This window comes from Salvelinus namaycush, chromosome 1, assembly GCF_016432855.1.
Source record: "Salvelinus namaycush isolate Seneca chromosome 1, SaNama_1.0, whole genome shotgun sequence".
Lineage (NCBI taxonomy): Eukaryota > Metazoa > Chordata > Actinopteri > Salmoniformes > Salmonidae > Salvelinus > Salvelinus namaycush.
Window position 1 is genome coordinate 3,799,203 of NC_052307.1, and position 26,964 is coordinate 3,826,166.

The 26,964-nt window shown below is 41.3% G+C and overlaps 1 protein-coding gene across 2 annotated transcripts; it reads right to left on the reverse strand.

The window, feature by feature from the left end:
• Positions 1–8,911: 8,911 nt before the first annotated feature.
• Positions 8,912–25,088, reverse strand: LOC120065265 (scaffold attachment factor B2-like). Of its 2 annotated transcripts, XR_005478736.1 has the most exons (13): positions 24,936–25,088; positions 24,735–24,761; positions 21,473–21,802; positions 21,043–21,048; positions 19,794–19,805; positions 15,171–15,176; positions 14,590–14,664; positions 13,542–14,114; positions 13,289–13,357; positions 13,088–13,162; positions 11,634–11,711; positions 9,221–10,700; positions 8,912–9,133 (listed from the first exon to the last, which is right to left on the reverse strand). XR_005478736.1 is itself a non-coding variant. In XM_039016528.1 (12 exons), the coding sequence occupies exons 2-12, from the start codon at positions 24,754–24,756 to the stop codon at positions 9,367–9,369; spliced, it is 2,580 nt and encodes an 859-aa protein (XP_038872456.1). In that variant the 5' UTR covers positions 24,757–24,761; positions 24,936–25,088; the 3' UTR covers positions 8,912–9,366. The 2 variants fall into 2 exon arrangements, 1 of the variants encoding a protein (XP_038872456.1); XM_039016528.1 differs by having other exon boundaries at positions 8,912–10,700.
• Between the last annotated feature and the right edge of the window lie 1,876 nt (positions 25,089–26,964).

Genomic DNA, 26,964 nt, shown 5'->3' on the forward strand with positions numbered 1-26,964 from the left:
ATGTTTGGCAGCATAAGTGAAGGATGCTTTGTTGCGGAATAGGAAGCCAATTCTAGATTTAACTTTGGATTGGAGATGTTTGATGTGAGTCTGGAAGGAGAGTTTACAGTCTAACCAGACACCTAGGTATTTGTAGTTGTCCACATATTCTAGGTCAGAGCCGTCCAGAGTAGTGATGTTGGACAGGCGGGCAGGTGCAGGCAGCGATCGGTTGAAGAGCATGCATTTAGTTTTACTTGTATTTAAGAGCAATTGGAGGCCACGGAAGGAGAGTTGTATGGCATTGAAGCTCGCCTGGAGGGTTGTTAACACAGTGTCAAAAGAAGGGCCAGAAGTATACAGAATAGTGTCGTCTGCGTAGAGGTGGATCAGAGAATCACCAGCAGCAAGAGCGACATCATTGATGTATACAGAGAAGAGAGTCGGTCCAAGAATTGAACCCTGTGGCACCCCCATAGAGACTGCCAGAGGCCCGGACAACAGACCCTCCGATTTGACACACTGAACTCGATCAGAAAAGTAGTTGGTGAACCAGGCGAGGCAATCATTAGAGAAACCAAGGCTGTCGAGTCTGCCGATGAGGATGTGGTGATTGACAGAGTCAAAAGCCTTGGCAAGGTCAATGAATACGGCTGCACAGTATTGTTTCCTATCGATGGCGGTTAAGATATCGTTTATGACCTTGAGCGTGGCTGAGGTGCACCCATGACCAGCTCTGAAACCAGATTGCATAGCGGAGAAGGTATGGTGGGATTCGAAATGGTCGGTAATCTGTTTGTTGACTTGGCTTTCGAAGACCTTAGAAAGGCAGGGTAGGATAGATATAGGTCTGTAGCTGTTTGGGTCAAGAGTGTCCCCCCTTTTGAAGAGAGGGATAACCGCAGCTGCTTTCCAATCTTTGGGAATCTCAGACGACACGAAAGAGAGGTTGAAAAGGCTAGTAATAGGGGTGGCAACAATTTCAGCAGATAGTTTTAGAAAGAAAGGGTCCAGATTATCTAGCCCGGCTGATTTGTAAGGGTCCAGATTTTGCAGCTCTTTCAGAACATCAGCTGACTGTATTTGGGAGAAAGAGAAATGGGGAAGGCTTGGGCGAGTAGCAGAGGGGACGGCAGTGCTGTTGACCGGGGTAGGGGTAGCCAGGTGGAAAGCATGGCCAGCCGTAGAAAAATGATTATTGAAATTCTCAATTATAGTGGATTTGTCGGTGGTGACAGTGTTTCCTATCTTCAGTGCAGTTGGAAGCTGGGAGGAGGTGTTCTTATTCTCCATGGACTTTACAGTGTCCCAGAACTTTTTTGAATTTGTGTTGCAGGAAGCAAATTTCTGCTTGAAAAAGCTAGCCTTGGCTTTTCTAACTGCCTGTGTATATTGGTTTCTAGCTTCCCTGAAAAGTTGCATATCACGGGGGCTGTTCGATGCTAATGCAGAACGCCATAGGATGTTTTTCTGTTGGTTAAGGGCAGTCAGGTCAGGAGAGAACCAAGGGCTATATCTGTTCCTGGTTCTAAATTTCTTGAATGGGGCATGCTTATTCAAGATGGTGAGGAAGGCATTTAAAAAAAATATCCAGGCATCCTCTACTGACGGGATGAGATCAATATCCTTCCAGGATACCTCGGCCAGGTCGATTAGAAAGGCCTGCTCGCTGAAGTGTTTCAGGGAGCGTTTGACAGTGATGAGTGGAGGTCGTTTGACCGCTGACCCATTGCGGATGCAGGCAATGAGGCAGTGATCGCTGAGATCTTGGTTGAAAACAGCAGAGGTGTATTTGGAGGGCAAGTTGGTTAGGATGATATCTATGAGGGTACCCGTGTTTACGGAATTGGGGTGGTACCTGGTAGGTTCATTGATAATTTGTGTGAGATTGAGGGCATCAAGCTTAGATTGTAGGATGGGCTGGGGTGTTAAGCATGTTCCAATTTAGGTCGCCTAGCAGCACGAGCTCTGAAGATAGATGGGGGGCAATCAGTTCACATATGGTGTCCAGAGCACAGCTGGGGGCAGAGGGTAGTCTATAGCAGACGGCAACGGTGAGAGACTTGTTTTTAGAGAGGTGGATTTTTAAAAGTAGAAGTTCAAATTGTTTGGGAACAGACCTGGATAGTAAAACAGAACTCTGCAGGCAATCTTTGCAGTAGATTGCAACACCGCCCCCTTTGGCCGTTCTATCTTGTCTGAAAATCTTGTAGTTAGGGATGACATTTTTGGTGGTCTTCCTAAGCCAGGATTCAGACACGGCTAAAACATCCGGGTTGGCAGAGTGTGCTAAAGCAGTGAACAAAACAAACTTAGGGAGGAGGCTTCTAATGTTAACATGCATGAAACCAAGGCTATTACGGTTACAGAAGTCATCAAAAGAGAGCGCCTGGGGAATAGGAGTGGAGCTAGGTACTGCAGGGCCTGGATTCACCTCTACATCACCAGAGGAACAGAGGAGGAGTAGGATAAGGGTACGGCTAAAAGCTATGAGAATTGGTCGTCTAGAACGTCTAGAACAGAGAGTAAAAGGACGTTTCTGGGGGCGATAAAATAGCTTCAAGGAATAATGTACAGACAAAGGTATGGTAGGATGTGAATACAGTGGAGGTAAACCTAGGTATTGAGTGATGATGAGAGAGATATTGTCTCTAGAAACATCATTGAAACCAGGTGATGTCATCGCATATGTGGGTGGTGGAACTGAAAGGTTGGATATGGTATAGTGAGCAGGGCTAGAGGCTCTACAGTGAAATAAGCCAATAAACACTAACCAGAACAGCAATGGACAAGGCATATTTACATTAAGGAGAGGCATGCTTAATTGAATGATCAATAAGGGTCCAGTGAGTAGAGGTTGGTTGGGGTCACGGCGATCCAGACAGCTGGCCGGGTAGATGGCTATCGGTAGCAAGATAGCATAGGATGGAGGTCTATTTTTAGACACCTCGTGCGTTTCCGTCGGTAGATTAGTGGGGTTCCGTGTGGTAGAGGGGATCAAACCAATTGGCAAAATAGATATAGTGACCCAAGAAAAAAATTGTCCGATATACTTATTCAGATAGCAGCCGATAAGACAGCTAACGATTAGCGGGCCCCAGATGAGCGTTCAGGTAACGTCGCGACGGAGGTGCCAGTTGGATAACTCCCTCGGGCAGATAACGTTGGCAGTCAGTCGTGAAAGCCCGGTGGGGCTCCGCATCTGCAGCAAAAAAAAAAACGGGTCCGGATAGGTGACTGTAGCCCAGGAATGGCTGATGGAACTCCTCAGCTGGCTAGCTCCGGAATAATTTAAGTTTGCTCCGGGATCGACGTAAGCCAATAGTCACACGGTTTGCAGCTAGCTGCGAAATCAAGGTGCAAATGTCCAGAGCCTGCGGCTGAAATCCGGGGACACTGAGAAAAAAAAGAAAAAAAAGGCCCGGTATGCTCCGGTCCGAGTCGCGTTGCACAAAAGTACCGGTAGATTATCGAGCTAAAGGAATAGCTGATGACCACAAAACGTTGGCAGCTGAAACCCCAACGCTAGCCAGCAAACCGGCTAACTTCTGGGCAGCTTCAGATTAGCTTCTGGCTAGCTTCCAGCTAGCTTCTGGTTAGCTTTCTGGCTAGCTTCTGGTTAGCCTCTGGCTAGCTTCCACTGTGGATTTTCAGATTTGAGGTAAATAATACTTTTTTTTTTGTAATTGGTGAGGCGGGTTGCAGGAAAGCTTTTGTAGTTGAGTTCTTGGATAATAAAATATATAAAAGATATGCGAAGAAAGGTGTAAATATATATATACAGGACACGACAATACGAGGACAAAATGACGTCTGAACTGCTAAGCCATCTTGGAACACAATGGTTTGGAACGTTAAATGACCTTTTCCACTTTTAGCATCAAATGATAAAGTATAATATTAGTTCTACGATTCTCATTGTAACTTAACAATCAGAATGGCTTTATTTATTACTGTACCTGTATTGATTTCAGTCTCTAGTGGAAATGCAGGAGATACGACGTCTCCAAGACGAGGCTACCATCTCTCTCTGGCTGCAGACCAGGAGAAAGTATGTATATAATATAGCTGAGTAAATCTGTTCAGATCACATCAACGGCATTCCAACAGGAAACACTTACTTTTTCATACACAACACAGATGAATTCAATACTTATTATTTGCCACAGGAGATTAAACGTCGTCGTTTTGAGGAGTAGGAGAGCAGGCGGAGGAAGGTAAGGGATTTCACCAAGTTGATATCATCTGTATATTATGTGAGAGATAAACGCAGACGTTCTGTACATAACCTTGGAGATAATGGACGACGCAGCAGGACAAGGTGGAGCCGAGTCCCTTTGCGGAGTTCATTTTTCCAAGGTAATGTACAGAAAGGAGGCGTTTATCCTGCTTATACTACAGTTACCAAAGACAATAATACTAAAGCACACATTTATCTGCAGAAATCCTGCTGCTGCTGCTGCTACTGCTACTATGCACTGTCTTCTTGCTCCCAGCACCACCCCAGACTCCACCTGTTAGGTTCTGTCTTCCTGCTCCCAGCACCACCCCAGACTCCACCTGTTAGGTTCTGTGTTCCTGCTGGGGGCTTTGGTATAGCTTACCACACTCACTGCTGTAGGCTATTTTATATTGACGCTTTTGTTGGTCAATTTCTTCAACAGATGATCAGGTCTTTATAATTATCAAACATACATTAGTAATGGAAAGGAAACACAGACTCTTTGTTTAAGAATTAAAATTCTCCTTTAGTAATATAATTGTAGGCAGAAGTTGGTACAGAGGACAGTATATGATAGCTCTCCCCAGGTTCTGCAAAATGTCTAAGACATCCTGTAACTCATATAGCCTCCCCAGTCCCCCTTGCGTGACTTTCCCTGGCAACAACATTTTAATACAACTAACCTCCCCCTGACAGCAGCAACCATCTTATCAGCAATTAAAAGCTCAGAAGTGGGTTTGACTGAAACTTGACCTTTCATCACAAGTATCGGGTCATAACAAGGTGAACGAGTCCAAGCATCTTCTGACAGGTGGCTGTTTTCATCAGGCCTGATGAGACCTTACAGTTTATCATAACACCATTTATTAACCCTTTAAAAGGTATAAGGCCTTGGTTTAACCCCTTCACTTTGCTTGGGCAGTGAGCTACCCTGAATGAGCAGAGCCTATATCATCAAGGCTTGCATTATTCATTACTAAATAAATGGTTAAATGTATTTCTACATGCTGTTTTCTTTCTGAACTGGTTTTAGTGACCATTCTAGAATTCAACAATGTTGTGGTATAAATATATTTATAACTTAACACTGACAGTAATGCATATTGTAGTCAATAGAGGAGAGGAGACAGAGGGGGGTCTCTCATCCAGAGCAGCCTGATGGAGGGCCCTTTAAGATCAAATACCAGGATGGGAGGGAGCGGATTAGGAGATTCCTGCTCTCTGAATCCATTCAGGTAAATCATTAATTTACTTGTTGATAAACTCAGTACTATTAATGTACATTTCAGAATGAATTACAATTGTTAATGTTGGTCTTTTGTTACACCACCCATAAATAAATAAATAAATACCCCACCCAGGAATAAATACAGAAATAACCCCAAAAATAAATAAATGTATAAATAAATTCCCCTCCCAGATATAATGAAATAAATTCCCCACCCAGAAATAAATACAGAAACACAATTCAAATCTCTCTCTCTTTCTCTCTTTCTCTCTCTCTGTCTCTCAGAAACTTCAGACAGGGTGGAGCCGATTACTGCAGGTAAGAAGTCACAAATAACCCCATAGCCCCTTGTAGCATGTCTAATATTACTATTCTATATTAACAGGTCTGATATTACTATTCTATATTAACAGGTCTAATATTACTACTCTATATTAACAGGTCTAATATTACTACTCTATATTAACAGGTCTAATATTACTACTCTATATTAACAGGTCTAATATTACTATTCTATATTAACAGGTCTAATATTACTACTCTATATTAACAGGTCTAATATTACTACTCTATATTAACAGGTCTAATATTACTATTCTATATTAACAGGTCTAATATTACTACTCTATATTAACAGGTCTAATATTACTACTCTATATTAACAGGTCTGATATTACTACTCTATATTAACAGGTCTAATATTACTATTCTATATTAACAGGTCTAATATTACTACTCTATATTAACAGGTCTAATATTACTATTCTATATTAACAGGTCTAATATTACTATTCTATATTAACAGGTCTGATATTACTACTCTATATTAACAGGTCTGATATTACTACTCTATATTAACAGGTCTAATATTACTATTCTATATTAACAGGTCTAATATTACTACTCTATATTAACAGGTCTGATATTACTACTCTATATTAACAGGTCTAATATTACTACTCTATATTAACAGGTCTAATATTACTATTCTATATTAACAGGTCTAATATTACTATTCTATATTAACAGGTCTAATATTACTATTCTATATTAACAGGTCTAATATTACTACTCTATATTAACAGGTCTAATATTACTACTCTATATTAACAGGTCTAATATTACTACTCTATATTAACAGGTCTAATATTACTACTCTATATTAACAGGTCTAATATTACTACTCTATATTAACAGGTCTAATATTACTATTCTATATTAACAGGTCTAATATTACTACTCTATATTAACAGGTCTAATATTACTACTCTATATTAACAGGTCTAATATTACTATTCTATATTAACAGGTCTAATATTACTATTCTATATTAACAGGTCTAATATTACTATTCTATATTAACAGGTCTAATATTACTATTCTATATTAACAGGTCTAATATTACTACTCTATACAACCAGAACATTTAAAAGGGGACATCTTACATACATCGTAAATGAAAAGTTACATTATTCACAATATATTGTGAGTATCAAGGTATTTTTGGGGATAGAAAATGTAATCCAAAGTGTTCTTACTACTGTACAACATAACCACTGATATGGTATTTAGTGATACTGATTTAATACTATATTGTTGAAGTAACATATATGTGTGATACAAAGCAACAAAACACTTTCTATATGGTAAAACAAGCAACATAATACTGATATTTCTCTGTGTGTCTGTTTGGATATCAAATCAAAAGAGTTGGAATCAAGTATTGGAGTCAGGAGTTGAATGGACAACTGCTACTCCTATGGTCGTCATGGTTCCTCCTGATCCTCTGGTGGTGTAACAGAGACATCAGGTGGTCAGAGAAGGTTACTGCATGTCTATTTAATTCCTCACCTTTTTTTAAATGTTATTTCACCTTTATTTAACCAGGTAGGCTAGTTGAGAACAAGTTCTCATTTGCAACTGCGACCTGGCCAAGATAAAGCATAGCAGTGTGAACAGACAACACAGAGTTACACATGGAGTAAACAATAAACAAGGCAATAACATGGCAGAAAAAAAGAGAATCAATATACAATGTGTGCAAAAGGCATGAGAAAGTAGGCAATAAATCGAATAATTACAATTTAGCAGATTAACACTGGAGTGATAAATCATCAGATGATCATGTGCAAGTAGAGATACTGGTGTGCAAAAGAGCAGAAAAGTAAATAAATAAAAGCAGTATGGGGGTGAGGTAGATAAATTGGGTGGGCTATATACCGATGGACTATGTACAGCATATGACCTATCAGTCATATGGACATCTGCATTCAGACTGATGCTCCATCACTTCCTCTGGTCTTCTCAAACTCCTGTCCAGAAGTAGTAGTAGTAGTAGTAGTAGTAGTAGTAGTAGTAGTAGTAGTAGTAATAGTAGCAGTAGTACTGGTAGTAGCAGTAGTAGTAGTAGCATCAGCAGTACTAGTAGTAGCAGTAGTAGTAGTAGCATCAGCAGTACTAGTAGTAGCAGTAGTACTAGTAGTAGTAATAATAGTAGTAGTAGTAGTAGTAGTAGTACTAATAGTAGTAGTAGTAGTAATAATAGTAGTAGTACTGGTAGTAGCAGTAGTAGTAGTAGCATCAGCAGTACTAGTAGTAGCACCAGTAGTAGAAGTAGCACTATTAGTAGTAGTAGTAGCAGCAGTAGTACCAGTAGCAGTAGTAGTAGTAGCAGCAGTAGTAGTAGTAGCAGTAGTAGTGGTAGTAGTAGCAGTAGTAGTAGTACTAGTAGCAGTAGTAGTAGTAGTAGCAGTTGAAGTCGCAGTAGTAGTAGTAGTAGCAGTAGTAGTAGTAGTAGTAGTAGTAGTAGTTAGTATCAGGTAAAGAGAGAGACCAGTTCAGTGTTGACAGCTCAGTGTTGACAGCTCAGTGTTGACAACTTAGTGTTGATAGCTCCGTGTCGACAGCTCCGTGTCGACAGCTCCGTGTCGACAGCTCCGTGTCGACAGCTCCGTGTCGACAGCTCAGTGTTGACAACTCAGCTCTGTACTGTAGAGAATCATCCAAGACAAACAATGTCCAAACACTGATGTCTTACAAAGTTACATTTCATTATTTCAACAATATCAGTGTCATGTGGTATCAGAGTTCCATTGGGATAGATTGTAACTCAATATTAGGAAGGTGTTCTTAATGTTTTGTCCACTCCGTGTATATTTAAAGTTTCAACATGAAACAATTAGATTGATTAATAACAGGAAGTACTGTATGGTAAATACAGTATGGTTCTCTCTGTTCAATAGTAGACCTCCTCAAACACTGAGTAAAAGTCTCACTCAGATACAGCATGGTTCTCTCTGTTCAATAGTAGACCTCCTCAAACACTGAGTAAAAGTCTCACTCAGATACAGCATGGTTCTCTCTGTTCAATAGTAGACCTCCTCAAACACTGAGTAAAAGTCTCACTCAGATACAGCATGGTTCTCTCTGTTCAATAGTAGACCTCCTCAAACACTGAGTAAAAGTCTCACTCAGATCTTTAGAGTTCTCAGTCTCTGACTCCGCCCACTGACCTCCTGACCCCCCACAACCCTCTCCATTCTAAAAGGCTGCAGTGCAAAGGTCAATAATCTACGTTGGTTTGGAATTCTGTCTTAAGTCTCATCAAGATCTTTACAGACCACCCTCCCCTTCTCTAGACACTGTAGACTGGACCAGACATTATTCTGACCTGTTTTCTAAGTCTCATCAAGATCTTTACAGACCTCCCTCCCCTCCTCCTCTAGACACTGTAGACTGGACCAGACATTATTCTGACCTGTTTTCTAAGTCTCATCAAGATCTTTACAGACCTCCCTCCCCTCCTCTAGACACTGTAGACTGGACCAGACATTATTCTGACCTGTTTTCCCCATGATCACCATGGTCCATGGTCACTCACCACGGTACAGTGGACAGTAGACCTGGTCTGGTTCTACACATAGACGGTGATGGTGAATCATGTCAGATTGTGGAGAAGCCAACTTGATGAGTTTCTCCTGACCCAGCCCAACAACCCTATCAGTGCCCTCTGACCTCTCCCTTCTTGCAGCAGTCTCCCCTCCAACACTGAGTGAGCTTCACTGACCTCTTTCAAGTTCTGTCTCAGTCTCTCCACCTCTCCACCTTTCTCCTCCATCTGTCTATTCTTCTCTTTCATCTGTCTGCTGAACTCTCTCTGCATCTTTGTCTGTGAGATCATGATGTTCCTCTGTAACTCAGGTAGGACTATCTTCATCAGGTTTCTCTCTGCTTCAACTCTGGCCTCTCCTTCATAGTTCTCCATCATCTCCTCTATCTCCTGTCTGTGTCTCTCCTCCATCTCCCTCCTCTCATTCTCTGTCTTCTCTCTAAATCTCTCCATCTTTCTCTCCATCTCCTCCCTCCTATCAGACTCCCTCTTCAGCTCCTTCTCCAGCTCTATTTTCTTCTCCTCATCCCTCTCTTCTTTCACCTGTCTCTCCAGTTCTGTTATTCGTTCTCTGAGAATTCTGATATTTCTCTTGAGCTTCTGGATTTCTCCATCTTTCTCCTCCAGAGAATCCTGCATCTCCTTCTCAAGCCTCTCTCTCAAGTCTCTCTCCTCCCTCTGTTTCCTCTCTCCTCTCTCTCTCTGGATCTTTCCCTCCATCTCTCTAACCTGGGTCTCTGCCTCCTGGTAGGTCTGACTGCTGTAGAATCTCTCTCTGTTTCCTGCCACCATCTCCTCTACCTGCTCCAGCAGCTCTGATACCTGAGTGCCATGGGCCCTGTCCTTAATGTTGAGGACGTGGTACCTGCTCCCACTTTTCTCTACAAGCTGCTGGAGGTCCTGACTTCCTGCTTGGAGAAACTCCTCAATGCTCTGCTCTTTCAGGACATCATCATGAGTGAATAGAATCACAGTGTGTTCCCAACAACCCTCCCCAAACATATCCTCTGTTCTCTCCAGCACCCCTCTCTCCTCCCCCTTAGAGGGCTCCACTGGTATGACCAGGAGGAAGGCGTGGGGTCCCGGGGCAGACAGACGGACACAGAGCCCCACATCCTGTCTCATCTCCTCCAGAGAGAGTCCAGGACAGAACCAGTCTGGAGTGTCCACCAGCACCAGCCGTCTCCCACACACGTCCCCCTCTGTCCTCTTACTCCTCTGGGTCACTGCAGAGGGGCTGGCCTGGGCCCCAAACTCCTCTCTGCCCAGGATGGTGTTTCCTGCTGCACTCCTCCCAGCCCCAGTCCTCCCCAGCAGCACCAGTCTCAGCTCAGACACACTGGGAGACACTGGGGAGTCTGGACTGCTGCTCTCTCCTCCCACTGCAACACAACACACAGCACTGATCAACACACTGACTCTCTGGAGGATGTACAACAGAGTCAAATATAATATAATCTACATCCATAACTCACTATCTGGAGGATGTACAACAGAGTCAAATATAATATAATCTACATCCATAACTCACTATCTGGAGGATGTACAACAGAGTCAAATATAATATAATCTACATCCATAACTCACTCTCTGGAGGATGTACAACAGAGTCAAATATAATATAATCTACATCCATAACTCACTAAGTGGAGGATGTACAACAGAGTCAAATATAATATAATCTACATCCATAACTCACTATCTGGAGGATGTACAACAGAGTCAAATATAATATAATCTACATCCATAACTCACTATCTGGAGGATGTACAACAGAGTCAAATATAATATAATCTACATCCATAACTCACTATCTGGAGGATGTACAACAGAGTCAAATATAATATAATCTACATCCATAACTCACTATCTGGAGGATGTACAACAGAGTCAAATATAATATAATCTACATCCATAACTCACTATCTGGAGGATGTACAACAGAGTCCAATATAATATAATCTACATCCATAACTCACTATCTGGAGGAAGTACAACAGAGTCAAATATAATATAATCTACATCCATAACTCACTATCTGGAGGATGTACAACAGAGTCAAATATAATTTAATCTACATCCATAACTCACTATCTGGAGGATGTACAACAGAGTCAAATATAATATAATCTACATCCATAACTCACTATCTGGAGGATGTACAACAGAGTCAAATATAATTTAATCTACATCCATAACTCACTATCTGGAGGATGTACAACAGAGTCAAATATAATATAATATACATCCATAACACACTATCTGGAGGATGTACAACAGAGTCAAATATAATATAATCTACATCCATAACTCACTATTTGGAGGAATTAACTCCATGCTCTTTGTCCTCCTCAGTGGAAGTGTGGGGTCTGTATCTGAGGTCTCTCCTCCCACTGTAACACAACATAGAGAACTGGTCAACATACTGACTCATCAGAGACACATTTAAAACATACTATAAACAAACTACAAATACATTACACATCAGAGTGAAATATAGATTATTGGAGAAAATAGAGAATATCAAGATTGATGACAGTTTGAGACAACATGTATAACTCACTAAGTGAAGGATGGTCCACTATAGACTAGAAACAGTAGGAGACAACAGGACAATAGTGATAACTCACTAAGTGAAGGATGGTCCACTATAGACTAGAAACAGTAGGAGACAACAGGACAATATTGATAACTCACTAAGTGAAGGATGGTCCACTATAGACTAGAAACAGTAGGAGACAACAGGACAATAGTGATAACTCACTAAGTGAAGGATGGTCCACTATAGACTAGAAACAGTAGGAGACAAGAGGACAATATTGATAACTCACTAAGTGAAGGATGGTCCACTATAGACTAGAAACAGTAGGAGACAACAGGACAATATTGATAACTCACTAAGTGAAGGATGGTCCACTATAGACTAGAAACAGTAGGAGACAACAGGACAATAGTGATAACTCACTAAGTGAAGGATGGTCCACGATAGACTAGAAACAGTAGGAGACAACAGGACAATAGTGATAACTCACTAAGTGAAGGATGGTCCACTATAGACTAGAAACAGTAGGAGACAACAGGACAATAGTGATAACTCACTAAGTGAAGGATGGTCCACTATAGACTAGAAACAGTAGGAGACAACAGGACAATAGTGATAACTCACTAAGTGAAGGATGGTCCACTATAGACTAGAAACAGTAGGAGACAACAGGACAATAGTGATAACTCACTAAGTGAAGGATGGTCCACTATAGACTAGAAACAGTAGGAGACAACAGGACAATATTGATAACTCACTAAGTGAAGGATGGTCCACTATAGACTAGAAACAGTAGGAGACAACAGGACAATAGTGATAACTCACTAAATGAAGGATGGTCCACTATAGACTAGAAACAGTAGGAGACAACAGGACAATAGTGATAACTCACTAAGTGAAGGATGGTCCACTATAGACTAGAAACAGTAGGAGACAACAGGACAATAGTGATAACTCACTAAGTGAAGGATGGTCCACTATAGACTAGAAACAGTAGGAGACAACAGGACAATAGTGATAACTCACTAAGTGAAGGATGGTCCACTATAGACTAGAAACAGTAGGAGACAACAGGACAATAGTGATAACTCACTAAGTGAAGGATGGTCCACTATAGACTAGAAACAGTAGGAGACAACAGGACAATATTGATAACTCACTAAGTGAAGGATGGTCCACTATAGACTAGAAACAGTAGGAGACAACAGGACAATATTAATAACTCACTGTCTGGAGGAAGGTCCTTGCTCTGTCTCCTCCTGACTGGGAGTATGGAACCTGTATCTGACGTCTCTCCAGGTTCTAAAATAATAGAACAACCATTTAGAATGGGAACATCTACCTCAGTGACACATGAAGGCACATAGACCTACTGAAGGGGAGTTCTGGGTTTCTATTGAAATGTTAAGTGTCACATATCTCACTCACCAGTCATCTGGGCTGAGATCTCTCCTCTCAGTCTCTCTACCTCAGTCTTCACATCACATATCTGTTGAGCTGAAATAACAAAGGAGGACTAGGATTTGAATTCTGTGTTAAAGACTTTAGACAGAAATGTGATGCAGAGGGAAAGTATGAAGTGATGTAAACAATATTCACAACTCAGTGGAGAGTCGACAATAACCTGAGAATTGAGGAAAGTACAGAAGACTAAATGTATTAATGGTGTGAATAATCTTACCCAGATCAGCATTTTCATTGTTGACATCCTCCACCTGTTTGTCTCTTTCCTTTAACTGCTTCTCTCTCTCCTCTAGTAGGTTATCTTTCTCTTCTACTTCCTGCCTCCTCTCTTTTAGTTCATTTTCTTTTCCCTCCAGTACTTTGTCTCTCTCTTCCAGGAGTTTGTCTCTCTCTTCCAGCTGTTTGTCCCCATCTTCCAGTTGTTTGTCTCTCTCTTCCAGTAGTCTGTCCTTCTCTCCCAGTCTGTGGTTGCTGTCCTCTAGTTGAAGGTCTTTTTCCTGCAGTACGACTCTGAAGTTCTCTACTTGGCTGTTCTTGTCCTGCAGGATCTTTCTCAGTGCCTCTAGTTGAATGTCTCTATCCTTTAGTTGCTTGTCTTTCTCTTCCAGTTGGTTTTCTTTCTCTTCTAATAGTTTCTCCCTCTGTCCCATTATCTGGTTCTTCTCCTCCAGGAGTCTCTCTTTCTCTCTCACTTCCTGGGTCATATCATCCAGTTGTGTGTCTTTCTCCTCTAGTTGTTTCATCATCTCCTGTCTTAATTTCTCTTTTAATTCTTTTTCCATCTTCAACTCTGAGAGAGAGCAATTAACATATTTAATGGGTTGTTTGATTAGGTCATTTATTAATTAATTCAATAGTATGCCTATAAAGACATTATCATTTGGGGCGGCAGGGTAGCCTAGTGGTTAGAGCGTTGGACTAGTAACCTAAAGGTTGCAAGTTCAAATCCCCGAGCTGACAAGGTACAAATCTGTTGTTCTACCCCTGAACAGGCAGTTAACCCACTGTTCCTAGGCCGTCATTGAAAATAAGATTTTGTTCTAACTGACTTGCCTAGTTAAATAAAGGTAAAAGAAAAAATTTGATGGAGGTGGTACAATTATTAGTAATTATTTCCTCCAGTCAAAAGTTATTTGAGCTGAACCAATCATCAACTGGTCTATTGACTATTTGATACATTACAAATGAATTAGTCTGAAAAACTGAATGACATCACTCATGTTCCCTGATTCAATCCTCTCTCCTCCAGACTCTCTCATACTTACCAAGCTCACCAGCTGATGCCTCCCTCTTCAGCTTGTCCTCCTGGGTCTCATGTTGTAAATACTCTGATCCTGAGGCTATGGTGTAAAACAGAGAGGTGAGTTCTGTGTGGTAGACTACATCACTATGTACAGAACAAACAGGACCAATCAGATTTCTCCTGTCACTCAAGCCCCCCTCATGTAGGGACTGTGGGCACCAATGAGATCTGGTTAACTTCATAAATAATGTTGTTTTGTTATTGGCCTATCTCTGATCAAATTAATATTTTCATTGTTAGTGATAACCAGCAATGGGCTCTATGGCAGATACAGGATATTGTGTCAGGAGGCAGGGTTCTATGGAATATACATTCAGTAGAATTTGAAGAACATCTGACATCATAATCCAACCTACCTTGAGATCATTTGGGGAGAGTATTGATAAATGTAAAGAAACTGATTTAATTTGTAGCCTTGAAGAAGACACACTGCTGTTCACAAGGCCTGTAGTTTTTATAGTATCAGATTAACACTCTGGTCTGTTCTTTGTCTTGTGTTATTGGTTGTCAATAAACAAAACAGACAAATAATTAATTACTCACCTAATGCTGATCATCCATTATCCAAGATGGAGAGTCATGAATAATGATCATGTAAAACAGAATGCATTAGTTATTATTGTTCATTGAATTTCTGTCTCATTGAATAACTTAATGAAATACCATACATCATATTGGAATGACTGTTCATCACATTCATTACTAATGTACATCTAGGGAAAGGGATGTAAGCAGCACTACTATGTGAGCAGTCTGAGAATGACTGAATGCTTCATAATAAGACATCAAGCTAAATTCAAGCTGATTCTATTTTAATTTGGTGTGTGAAATGTTGAGCTATATGGCAGATATATTGTGGGATTCTTATGGTATTGCTCCTGATCATCCATTATCCAAGATGGAGAGGAATGAAAATTGATCATGTATAACAAAATATATTAGTTATTACAGTTACATTCAATCCAATTTCAGTCACATTACATTATTCAATCAAATACCATACATCATATTGGAATGACTGTTCATCACATTCATTACTAATGTACATCTAGGGAAAGGGATGTAAGCAGTGCTACAATTGGAACAGTCTAAACATCACAGAATGATTCATACTGGGACATCAAACTGAATTCAAGCAGATTCCATGTTAATTTTAGAGTGTGATATGTTGAGCTCTACAGCAGATATATTGTGAAACTAAAATGGCGCCGGAAGAAATGGCACCAGTTTTACGGGCGCCCAACCAATTGTGCTGTTATGTGGGGTTTTTTGCGTTATTTGTTACTTATTTTGTACATAATGTTTCTGCCACCGTATCTTACGGAAAAAAAGAGCTGCTGGATATCAGGACAGCGATCACTCACCTCGGATTAGACAAAGATTTTTTCTTCAAAAAACAAGACGCACAAGACATTGTCCAAACACCCGACAGGACCAACATCCCCGTTATTTGCAAGAGGAAGAGACATACATAAAGAGGACACAGAGCGGGATGCCTGGTCAGGACCCGGGAAAGGAGAGTGGGAAAAATGCCATTACCGGCAATATTACTCGCCAACGTGCAATCATTGGACAATAAATTAGACGAGGTACGATCACGAATATCCTACCATCGGGACATCAAAACTGTAATATCCTGTTTCACATAATCGTGCCTGAATGACGACATGGATATTCAGCTAGCGGGATATATGCTGCACCGGCAAGATAGAACAGCACACTCCGGTAAGAAGGGGGGACGGTCTGTGCATATTTGTAAACAACAGGTGGTGCACAAAATCTAAGGAAGTCTCTAGATTTTGCTCGCCTGAAGTAGAGTATATTGTGATAAATTGCAGGCCACACTACTTGCCTAGAGAATTTTCAGCTATACTTTTCAAGGCTGTTTATTTACCACCACAGACAGATGCTGGCACTAAGACTGCACTCAGTCAGCTGTATAAGGAAATAAGCAAACAGGAAACACTTCACCAAGAGGCGGCGCTCCTAGTGGCCGGAGACTTTAATGCAGGGAAACTTAAATCAGTTCTACCAAATTTCTATCAACATGTTAAACGTGCAACCAGAGGAAAAACATTCTAGATCACCTGTACTCCACACACAGAGACGCGTGCAAAGCTCTCACTTGCCCTCCATTTGGTAAATCCGACCACAACTCTATCCTCCTGATTCCTGCTTACAAGCAAAAATTAAAGCAGGGAGCACCAGTGACTCGGTCTATAAAAAAGTGGTCAGATGAAGCAGATCTGATCAGATCTGCTTCTGAACTGATCTAGATCAGTGGTCAGATCTAGATCAGATCTACAGGACTGTTTTGCTATCACAGACTGGAACATGTTCCGGGATTCTTCCGATGGCTTTGAGGAGTACACCACATCAGTCACTGGCTTTATCAATAAGTGCATTGAGGACGTCGTCCCCACAGTGACTGTACATACATACCCCAACCAGAAGCCATGGATTACAGGCAACATTCGCACTGAGGTAAAGGGTAGAGCTGCCGCTTTCAAGGTGCGAGACTCTAACAAGGAAGCTTACAAGAAATCCTGCTATGCCCTGCGTCGAACCCATCAAACAGGCAAAGCGTCAATACAGGGCTAAGATTGAATCATACTACAGTTCACCGGCTCCGATGCTCGTCTTCTGTGGCAGGGCTTGCAAACTATTACAGACTACAAAGGGAAGCACAGCCGAGAGCTGCCCAGTGACACGAGCCTACCAGACGAGCTAAATCACTTCTATGCTCGCTTCGAGGCAAGCAACACTGACGCATGCATGAGAGCATCAGCTGTTCCAGACGACTGTGTAATCACGCTCTCCGTAACCGACGTGAGTAAGATCTTTAAACAGGTCAACATACACAAGGCTGCGGAGCCAGACTGATTACCAGGACGTGTGCTCCGGGCATGTGCTGACCAACTGGCAGGTGTCTTCACTGACATTTTCAACATGTCCCTGATTTGAGTCTGTAATACCAACATGTTTCAAGCAGACCACCATAGTCCATGTGCCCAAGAGCACAAAGGCAACCTGCCTAAATGACTACAGACCCGTAGCACTCACGTCTGTAGCCATGAAGTGCTTTGAAAGGCTGGTAATGGGTCACATCAACACCATTATCCCAGAAACCCAAGACCCACTCCAATTTGCAAGCCGCAAAAACAGATCCACAGATGATGCAATCTCCATTGCACTCCACACTGCCCTTTCCCACCTGGACAAAAGGAACACTTATGTGAGAATGCTGTTCATTGAATACAGCTCAGCGTTCAACACCGTAGTACCCTCAAAGCTCATTACTAAGCTAAGGATCCTGAGACTAAACACCTCCCTCTGCAATTGGATCCTGGACTTCCTGACGAGCCGCCCCCAGGTGGTGAGGGTAGGTAGCAACACATCTGCCACGCTGATCCTCAACACTGGAGCCCCTCAGGGGTGCGTGCTCAGTCCCCTCCTGTACTCCCTGTTCACCCACAACTGCATGGCCAGGCACGACTCCAACACTATCATTAAGTTTGCAGACAACACAACAGTGGTAGGCCTGATCACCGACAACGACGAGACAGCCTATAGGGAGGAGGTCAGAGACCTGGCCGGGTGGTGCCAGAATAACAACCTATCCCTCAACGTAACCAAGACTAAGGAGATGACTGTGGACTACAGGAAAAGGAGGACCGAGCACACCCCCATTCTCATCGACGGGGCTGTAGTGGAGCAGGTTGAGAGCTTCAAGTTCCTTGGTGTCCACATCACCAACAAACTAGAAGGGTCCAAACACACCAAGACAGTTGTGAAGAGGGCACGACAAAGCCTATTCCCCCTCAGGAAACTAAAAAGATTTGGCATGGGTCCTGAGATCCTCAAAAGGTTCTACAGCTGCAACATTGAGAGCATCCTGACTGGTTGCATCATTGCCTGATACGGCAATTGCTCGGCCTCCGACCACAAGGCACTACAGAGGGTAGTGCGTACGGCCCAGTACATCACTGAGGCTAAGCTGCCTGCCATCCAGGACCGCTACATCAAGCGGTGTCAGAGGAAGGCCCTAAAAATTGTCAAAGACCCCAGCCACCCCAGTCATAGACTGTTCTCTCTACTACCGCATGGCAAGCGGTACCAGAGTGCCATGTCTAGGACAAAAATGCTTCTCAACAGTTTTTACCCCCAAGCCATAAGACTCCTGAACAGGTAATCAAATGGCTACCCGGACTATTTGCATTGTGTGCCCTCACCCCCCCAACCCCTCTTTTACGCTGCTGCCACTCTCTGTTTATCATATATGCATAGTCACTTTAACTATACATTTATGTACATACTACCTCAATTCGCCCGACCAATCAGTGCTAACCGGGCTATCTGCATTGTGTCCCGCCACCCACCACCCGCCAACCCCTCTTTTACGCTACTGCTACTCTCTGTTCATCATATATGCATAGTCGCTTTAACCATATCTACATGTACATACTACCTTAATCAGCCTGACTAACCGGTGTCTGTATATAGCCCCGCTACTGTATGTTGCCTCTCTACTGTTATTCACTGTCTTTTTACTGTTGTTTTTATTTCTTTACTTATCTATTGTTCACCAAATACCTTTTCTGCACTATTGGTTAGAGCCTGTATTCAGCATTTCATTGTAAGGTCTACTACACCTGTTGTATTCAGCATTTCATTGTAAGGTCTACTACACCTGTTGTATTCGGCGCACGTGAGAAATAAACTTTGATTTGATTTGATTGTGGGAGGGCTATGTGAAATGTTGACCTCTATAGCAGATATATTGTGGGAGGACAATGTGAAATGTTGATCTCTATGGCAGATATATTGTGGGAGAACAATGTGAAATGTTGACCTCTATGGCAGATATATTGTGGGAGGACAATGTGAAATATTGACCTCTACAGCAGATATATTGTGGGAGATCTATGACATGAAAATTCTGGATAATTTGAAGAACATCTATACATCTTATCCAACCTACCTTGAGAACATTTGGGGAGAGTATTGATAAATGTAAAGAAACTGATTTAATTTGTAGCCTTGAAGAAGACACTGCTGTTCACAAGGCCTGTAGTTTTTATAGTATCAGATTAACACTCTGGTCTGTTCTTTGTCTTGTGTTATTGGTTGTCAATAAACAAAACAGACAAATAAGTAATTACTCACCCATGAATTTTTCTGATCATCCATTATCCAAAATGGAGAGTGATGAATAATGATCATGTAAAACAGAATGCATTAGTTATTATTGTTCATTGAATTTCTGTCTCATTACATAATTTAATGAAATACCATACATCATATTGGAATGACTGTTCATCACATTCCTTACTAATGTACATCTAGGGAAAGGGATGTAAGCAGCACTACTATGTGAGCAGTCTGAGAATGACTGAATGCTTCATAATAAGACATCAAGCTAAATTCAAGCTGATTCTATTTTAATTTTGGTGTGTGTAATGTTGAGCTCTATGGCAGATATATTGTGGGAGGACTATGTGAAATATAGACCTCTATGGCAGATATATTGTAGGAGGACTATGTGAAATTGTCACGTTCCTGACCTTGTTTTCCTTTTGTATAGTTGTGTTTAGTGGGTCAGGACGTGAGCTGGGTGGGCAGTCTGTGTTGCTTGTTCTATGTTTAGTGTCATTGTTAATTGACCTTGTATGGTTCTCAATCAGAGGCAGGTGTTTGACGTTTCCTCTGATTGAGAACCATATATAGGTAGGTTGTTTCACATTGTTTGTTGTGGGTGGTTGTCTTCCGTGTCCGTATATGTTACCACACGGGACTGTTTCGTTTTGTTTAAGTCTGTTCCTGTTCGTGCGTTCTTCGTTTCATGTAAGTTCTTAAGTTCAGGTCTGTTTAGTTTGTTTTGTTATTTTGTAATTTAAAGTGTGCTTCTTGTTTCGTCTTTGTTTAAATAAATCATTATGTCTACAATCACCGCTGCGCTTTGGTCCAATCCCTACTCCTCCTCTTCAGACGAAGAGGAGGAGAACAATCATTACAGAAATATTGACCTCAATGCCAGATATATTGTGGGAGGGCTAGTATTGATTCCTAGTTAGTTGCTCAACTGAATGTATTCAACTGAAATATGTCTTCCACATTTAACTCAACCCCTCTGATATGTGGAGCTCTATAGCAGATATATTGTGGGAGGGATATGTGAAATGTTGATATAAAAATTTTAAGAACATCTATACATCTTAATCCAACCTACCGTGAGAACATTTGGGGAGAGTATTGATAAAGTAAAAAAACTGATTTAATTTGTAGCCTTGAAGAAGACACACTGCTGTTCACAAGGCCTGTAGTTTTTATAGTATCAGATTAACACTCTGGTCTGTTCTTTGTCTTGTGTTATTGGTTGTCAATAAACAAAACAGACAAATAAGTAATTACTCACCAAATGCTGATCATCCATTATCCAAGATGGAGAGTCATGAATAATGATCATGTAAAACAGAATGTATTAGTTATTATCATTACCTTCAAATCACCATCTGTCACATTATCCTCTCAAATACCATAGTGATGTGGTATACATCAGAGGGGTATGAGTGTTCATCACATTCATTACTAATGACAATCAAGGGACGTGACAGTAATGTTGAAATGGTTCTAATGCTTTAGGACCAGCTCAAAGCTCAGAGTGATGGTAATATGCATTGTAACTAGTTGATATTCAGAATGAATCTAGTCTATTCATCTGTAACTCCTACTATGAACTCCTACCTACATGAGAAAGTACAAGTGTTCTGTACAGGGAAAGAGACTGGTTGTTATTGTTGTTGTTTAGGTGTTTAGAAACATTACTGGACTTCTACAACACTTACCTTCGTCCCATAAACCCACTGCAGCCTCCTTCTTCTGTTCTCCATGGATGACCTGACATATGTAGACTCCTCTATCTGACTCCCTGAAGTCTGTCAGCCTCAGAGACACGTTGCCTCTCTCCAGCTGCTGGGTGATCAGACTCACTCTGCCCTCATAGACACTCCTCTCTGTCACCTGGCCATTCTTATACAGGTAAATACACTCTGTCTCTTTAAACCACCTGATCGTTGTGTCAACAGCACTGGTGTCAGGTGAGAGGTGACAGGGGAGGGTGACCTCTTCACCAACATCAGCCCTCACATAGTCTTCTGAGGTGAGTTTAAACTGATCTGTTCAGAAAGAGAGAACATTTCATGTTTAATGACATCGTCTGTGTCAGGAACACAAATCCTCTCAGTACATTTATAAACACAGCTGAATTAAAAACTACAATAGACATACAACAACCAGGACCATGTCAATTCTAAAATACAACCCCCACAATCCCAGACAGACAGATTCATTTGAAGGAAAGTATATATGTCATAGAAGAATGTGATGCTATAATCTAGAATGATATTATCCCATTTGTTCCCACATCTTTCCCAGACATGCCACTATGCAAATCTTATGCCACTAGTAAGCCTAACATGTCATCCATTTTGATTATTTATTTATTTAAAAGTATGTTTTATTCTTGGTCACAATTGTGACAGAGTGCTCTGTCTATAATAACCTGAACAGATATTTATCCCTATTCCTCAACCTCAATATCTATATACCTCAGTCCACTTACCCACACACCTAAACTCAATGACCCACACACCCCAGCCCTGTTACCCCCATGCTCTAACCCCAACACCCACATGATAATACCCTCAATATCTATATACCTCAGCCCACTTACCCACACACCTAAACTCAATGACCCACACACCCCAGCCCTGTTACCCCCATGCCCTAACCCTAACACCCACATGCCAATACCCTCGAATCTATACAATCAAGTACAGATACAGGCATATCCTGGCCCTAAATGACCTGTGTGTTACTCAAGACCCCAGTTCCTTTGCCAATACACCTCATCCCTGTTACTTTCCTATCTCAGCCCTGTTACCCACTTTCCTTAGGCCTGTATTCCCCAAGTCACCAACAGTAACCTATATCCAGCTATTCACTGCACACCCCAACCCTGTTATCAGCATGTTTTAGTCCTGTGACATCTGACCTGTATACACTAATCATTTCATAGATAAACTAATATTACAGTGGTATAACACATGTGACCCAGCCCCAATCTCTTGTTTCTACCACAAACGTTGTTGCCAGAAAGGATTTGATTGGGCAATAGACGTCCATCCAGCCCCATTACCTGTATGAACCTTGTGTATCCCTACACCCCATTATAAACCATTATAAGCCACTTTTATGTTTACATACCCTACATTACTCATCTCATACGTATATACTGTACTCGATACCATCTACTGCATCTTGCCTATGCCGTTCTGTACCACCACTTATTCATCTATCTTTATGTACATATTCTTTATCCCTTTACACTTGTGTGTATTTATTTTTATTTATTTTTATTTTTTTATTTTTTTTATTTCACCTTTATTTAACCAGGTAGGCTAGTTGAGAACAAGTTCTCATTTGCAACTGCGACCTGGCCAAGATAAAGCATAGCAGTGTGAACAGACAACAACACAGAGTTACACATGGAGTAAACAATAAACAAGTCAATAACATGGTAGAAAAAAAGAGAATCTATATACAATGTGTGCAAAAGGGTAGGCAATAAGTCGAATAATTACAAAGTATAAGGTAGTAGTTGTGGAACTGTTAGGTTAGATTACTCGTTGGTTATTACTGCATTGTCAGAACTAGAAGCACAAGCATTTCGCTACACTCGCATTAACATCTGCTAACCATGTGTATGTGACAATAAAATTTGATTTGATTTGAAATCCATGGGCATACTCGTATAAAACAGGTCTACCCCAGTGTCCAAGCCTCAACATTCATACTAACCAGGTCTACCCCAGTGTCCAAGCCTCAACATTCATACTAACCAGGTCTACCCCAGTGTCCAAGCCTCAACATTCATACTAACCAGGTCTACCCCAGTGTCCAAGCCTCAACATTCATACTAACCAGGTCTACCCCAGTGTCCAAGCCTCAACATTCATACTAACCAGGTCTACCCCAGTGTCCAAGCCTTAACATTCATACTAACCAGGTCTACCCCAGTGTCCAAGCCTCAACATTCATACTAACCAGGTCTACCATTGTGCAAGAGACAGTAAACAAACCTAATAACATTAAATATCACTTCAATTATTATACTAATTCAGTTTATGGGTCTATACACGGCCAATTCCCCCTGAAATAACAACATGTGATGTTTTACAGTAAAAATCTCTGATTTAAACATCAGTAAAGGTAATGGATAATGGTAAAATCATCTGTAACATCAGAACAAGTAAATCCTGAACTGAACTCAACTTAAATCTACCGAAGAAAGAAAAGGATCTGCTATGACTAAATATATAGAATAAATTAGAGGCACTGTATTTTCCCATTAGTCAGACATGTTTGGCAGGTAGCCTAGCACTTAAGAGCATTGGGCCAGTAACCAAAACGTCGCTGGTTTGAATCCCTGAGGAAACTAGAAAAACATTTGTTGATATGCCCTTGAGCAAGACACTTAATCCTAATTGCTCTGGATACATATTTTATATATTTAACGAGGCAAGTCAGTTCAGAACAAATTCTTATTTAGAATGACAGCCAACCCCAGACGATGCTGGACCAATTGTGCTCCCCCCTTTGGGACTCCCAATCATGGGCGGTTGTGATACAGCCTGGAATTGAACCAGAGTCTGTAGAGATTCTTCTTGCACTGAGATGCAGTGCCTTAAACCGCTGCGCCACTCAGGAGCCCAACTTATTTGTTGATATGTACAACTTTAACTTCTCTAGAGCCAGTAAAGTACAAAAGGTTTATTTTCTTCCATATTGTGTCCGACTGGATTAAATGTGTTCTATAATAAAGAGATGTTTGGAGGGAGAGGTCACTGTGGAGCAGTAGAGCTGTTTCTCACAGACACAAACTCAGCTACAACTCCTCATGTTACAAACACATTTCATCCAGACACACATTTACACATGAAGAGAAATAAAACCACAAACACATTTCATTTTCAATAGTTGGTTTAGTTCTGTTCTCCCAAATACATGAAGGAAAAGTTCATCATTAATTATAGCATGGTGACTTACTATGAACTCTGGACTCTGCCATTTTAACTGCAATAAAAAGAGAAAACATTCATATTTACATCATTACCATTCACCAAATTCTCTCTTTTGCTCAATCACACTGATACAAACATCACTTCCTCTTTCTCCAGTCCTCATTGTTTTAAAACAGGACTGTTGTGTCTAGTTTGGAAAGTGAAATATACTGACATCTCCTCTTACCTTTACTGGTCTTCACGTCCTCCACTTCACATTCAAAATAGTTGATTTAAATCCACAACAACTCTAATAGTAACTATATGTGCATATCTACACGTTTTTACAGAACAATCTACACCTCAGGTCTATACTGAGACACAACTTTCACCTTCACCTTTGCACATGTACTTGGAGTAAACTCCTCCCCCCAGCCTCTCTGGTTAATAGAAAACCCAGTCACAAAGTCCAAATTGTCTATAGGCCTATCGTAACATGTCATTAAAACAGAAATGTACATTTCTGATCTTAGTTTAAGGTTAGGCATAACGTTAGCAGTGTGGTTTAGGGTTAAAATCAGATTGTAATACTGTAGCTCAGTTGGTAGAACATAGCGCTTGCAATGCCTGAGCTGTGGTTTCAATTACTAAAAAAGTAAGAAAATGGACTCAGTACAGAGAATCTGGTAAAATGTAAAAATGGGCGGGGTTTGTGACTTTGTTAACTAGTGCCCAACATTAGAGGGTTTATGCTATCATACAGCATGGTGCCGTCTTCTATCATCATATTTTAGTTTATCATCTCTAAAGTTCTTAAAACTGTTTCAATTCAAATCAGAAGACCGATCCAGCCAGCAGATGGTAGTGATGTTCTTTAATTATAGTCATATTATCCTGAGCTGTAAAGATTTAACAGTGTCTATCAATATTAGCTTCTCTTATCTCTTTGGACCCATTCACATGAGTAAATGAGTGAAATTGCTTCCATGACAAAAAGTCTCAATGCTTTTCCATCCCCTCCTAACAAAATAAATGTAGCTGACTGGTGGTCATTTACTGTCTGAGAAGAGAGTATCATTGCCACCTGCTGGGCAATGTTGGAAACTGCAGTGAATTTACAAATCAGAAAGTCAGACATACCATATACGGGACTGGGAGTAAAGGCTGAGTTTGGGTTAGGGTGTGCAGGGGACAGAGCTGGGGGTAAAGACTGAGTTTGGGTTAGGGTGTTTAGGGGACAGGGCTGGGGGTAAAGGCTGAGTTTGGGTTAGGGTGTGCAGGGGACAGGGCTGGGGGTAAAGGCTGAGTTTGGGTTAGGGTGTGCAGGGGACAGGGCTGGGGGTAAAGGCTGAGTTTGGGTTAGGGTGTGCAGGGGACAGGGCTGGGGGTAAAGGCTGAGTTTGGGTTAGGGTGTGCAGGGGACAGGGCTGGGGGTAAAGGCTGAGTTTGGGTTAGGGTTAAAGTGGACAGGGCTGGGGGTAAAGGCTGAGTTTGGGTTAGGGTGTGCAGGGGACAGGGCTGGGGGTAAAGGCTGAGTTTGGGTTAGGGTGTGTAGGGGACAGGGCTGGGGGTAAAGGCTGAGTTTATGGGAGGCTGAGTTAAGGCGTCTGCATGCTTCCCAGCCAAAACAATCTGAAGAGTTCTTCCATATTTATGACGATTGTAGTGGCTTCCTTTCCTCTTGACCAGAACCACTGCTCAAGCCTGAAGCGAGGTTGTTTCAGACACATACAGTCCACATTCGAAGTTCCCACTCCCGAGTCTAGCTTGGACTCCCCCTCCCCCGAAGGCCCAACTTCCTGCCTTTATCCTGTCACTAACACACTGACCACAGTACAATGAATGGTCAAGAGGGGGAGCTAAAAACTAAGGTGCACTTATAACAAAGGAATATATCTCAATCAGGTCAATATAAATCATCAAGGTGCCTGATATTTCATCATAAACATTCATATTTCATATATTTACACACACGTACATGGAGCTCTGTATGTTCTGTCTTTTATACAAATATGTCCACATCGGCTCTAACATACCGGCCCCTAATTGTTAACTGCACTGAATACATAACAGTTACTTAATATTCCAAAAATAGAGCCAATTCACAAAACATTCTATACCAGAGCACTATTACGGTTCATGGCTACACCACCGTTCAAAAGTTTGGGGTCACATAGAAATGTCCTTGTTTTTGAAAGAAAAGCATTTTTTTTGTCCATTCAAATAACACCAAATTGAAAAGAAATACAGTGTAGACATTGTTAATGCTGGAAATG

What these genes read in the sequence shown, in the direction of transcription:
- LOC120065265 (XM_039016528.1), bottom strand. Translation starts at nt 24,756, where the DNA reads ATGGCAGAGTCCAGAGTTCATA. An exon ending in GGCATCAGCTGGTGAGCTTG is followed by an intron (nt 14,115 to 14,589) that starts GTAAGTATGAGA and finishes GCTCTCTCTCAG; the next exon opens with AGTTGAAGATGGAAAAAGAA. An exon ending in GGAGTTAATTCCTCCAAATA is followed by an intron (nt 10,701 to 11,633) that starts GTGAGTTATGGA and finishes GTTGTGTTGCAG; the next exon opens with TGGGAGGAGAGAGCAGCAGT.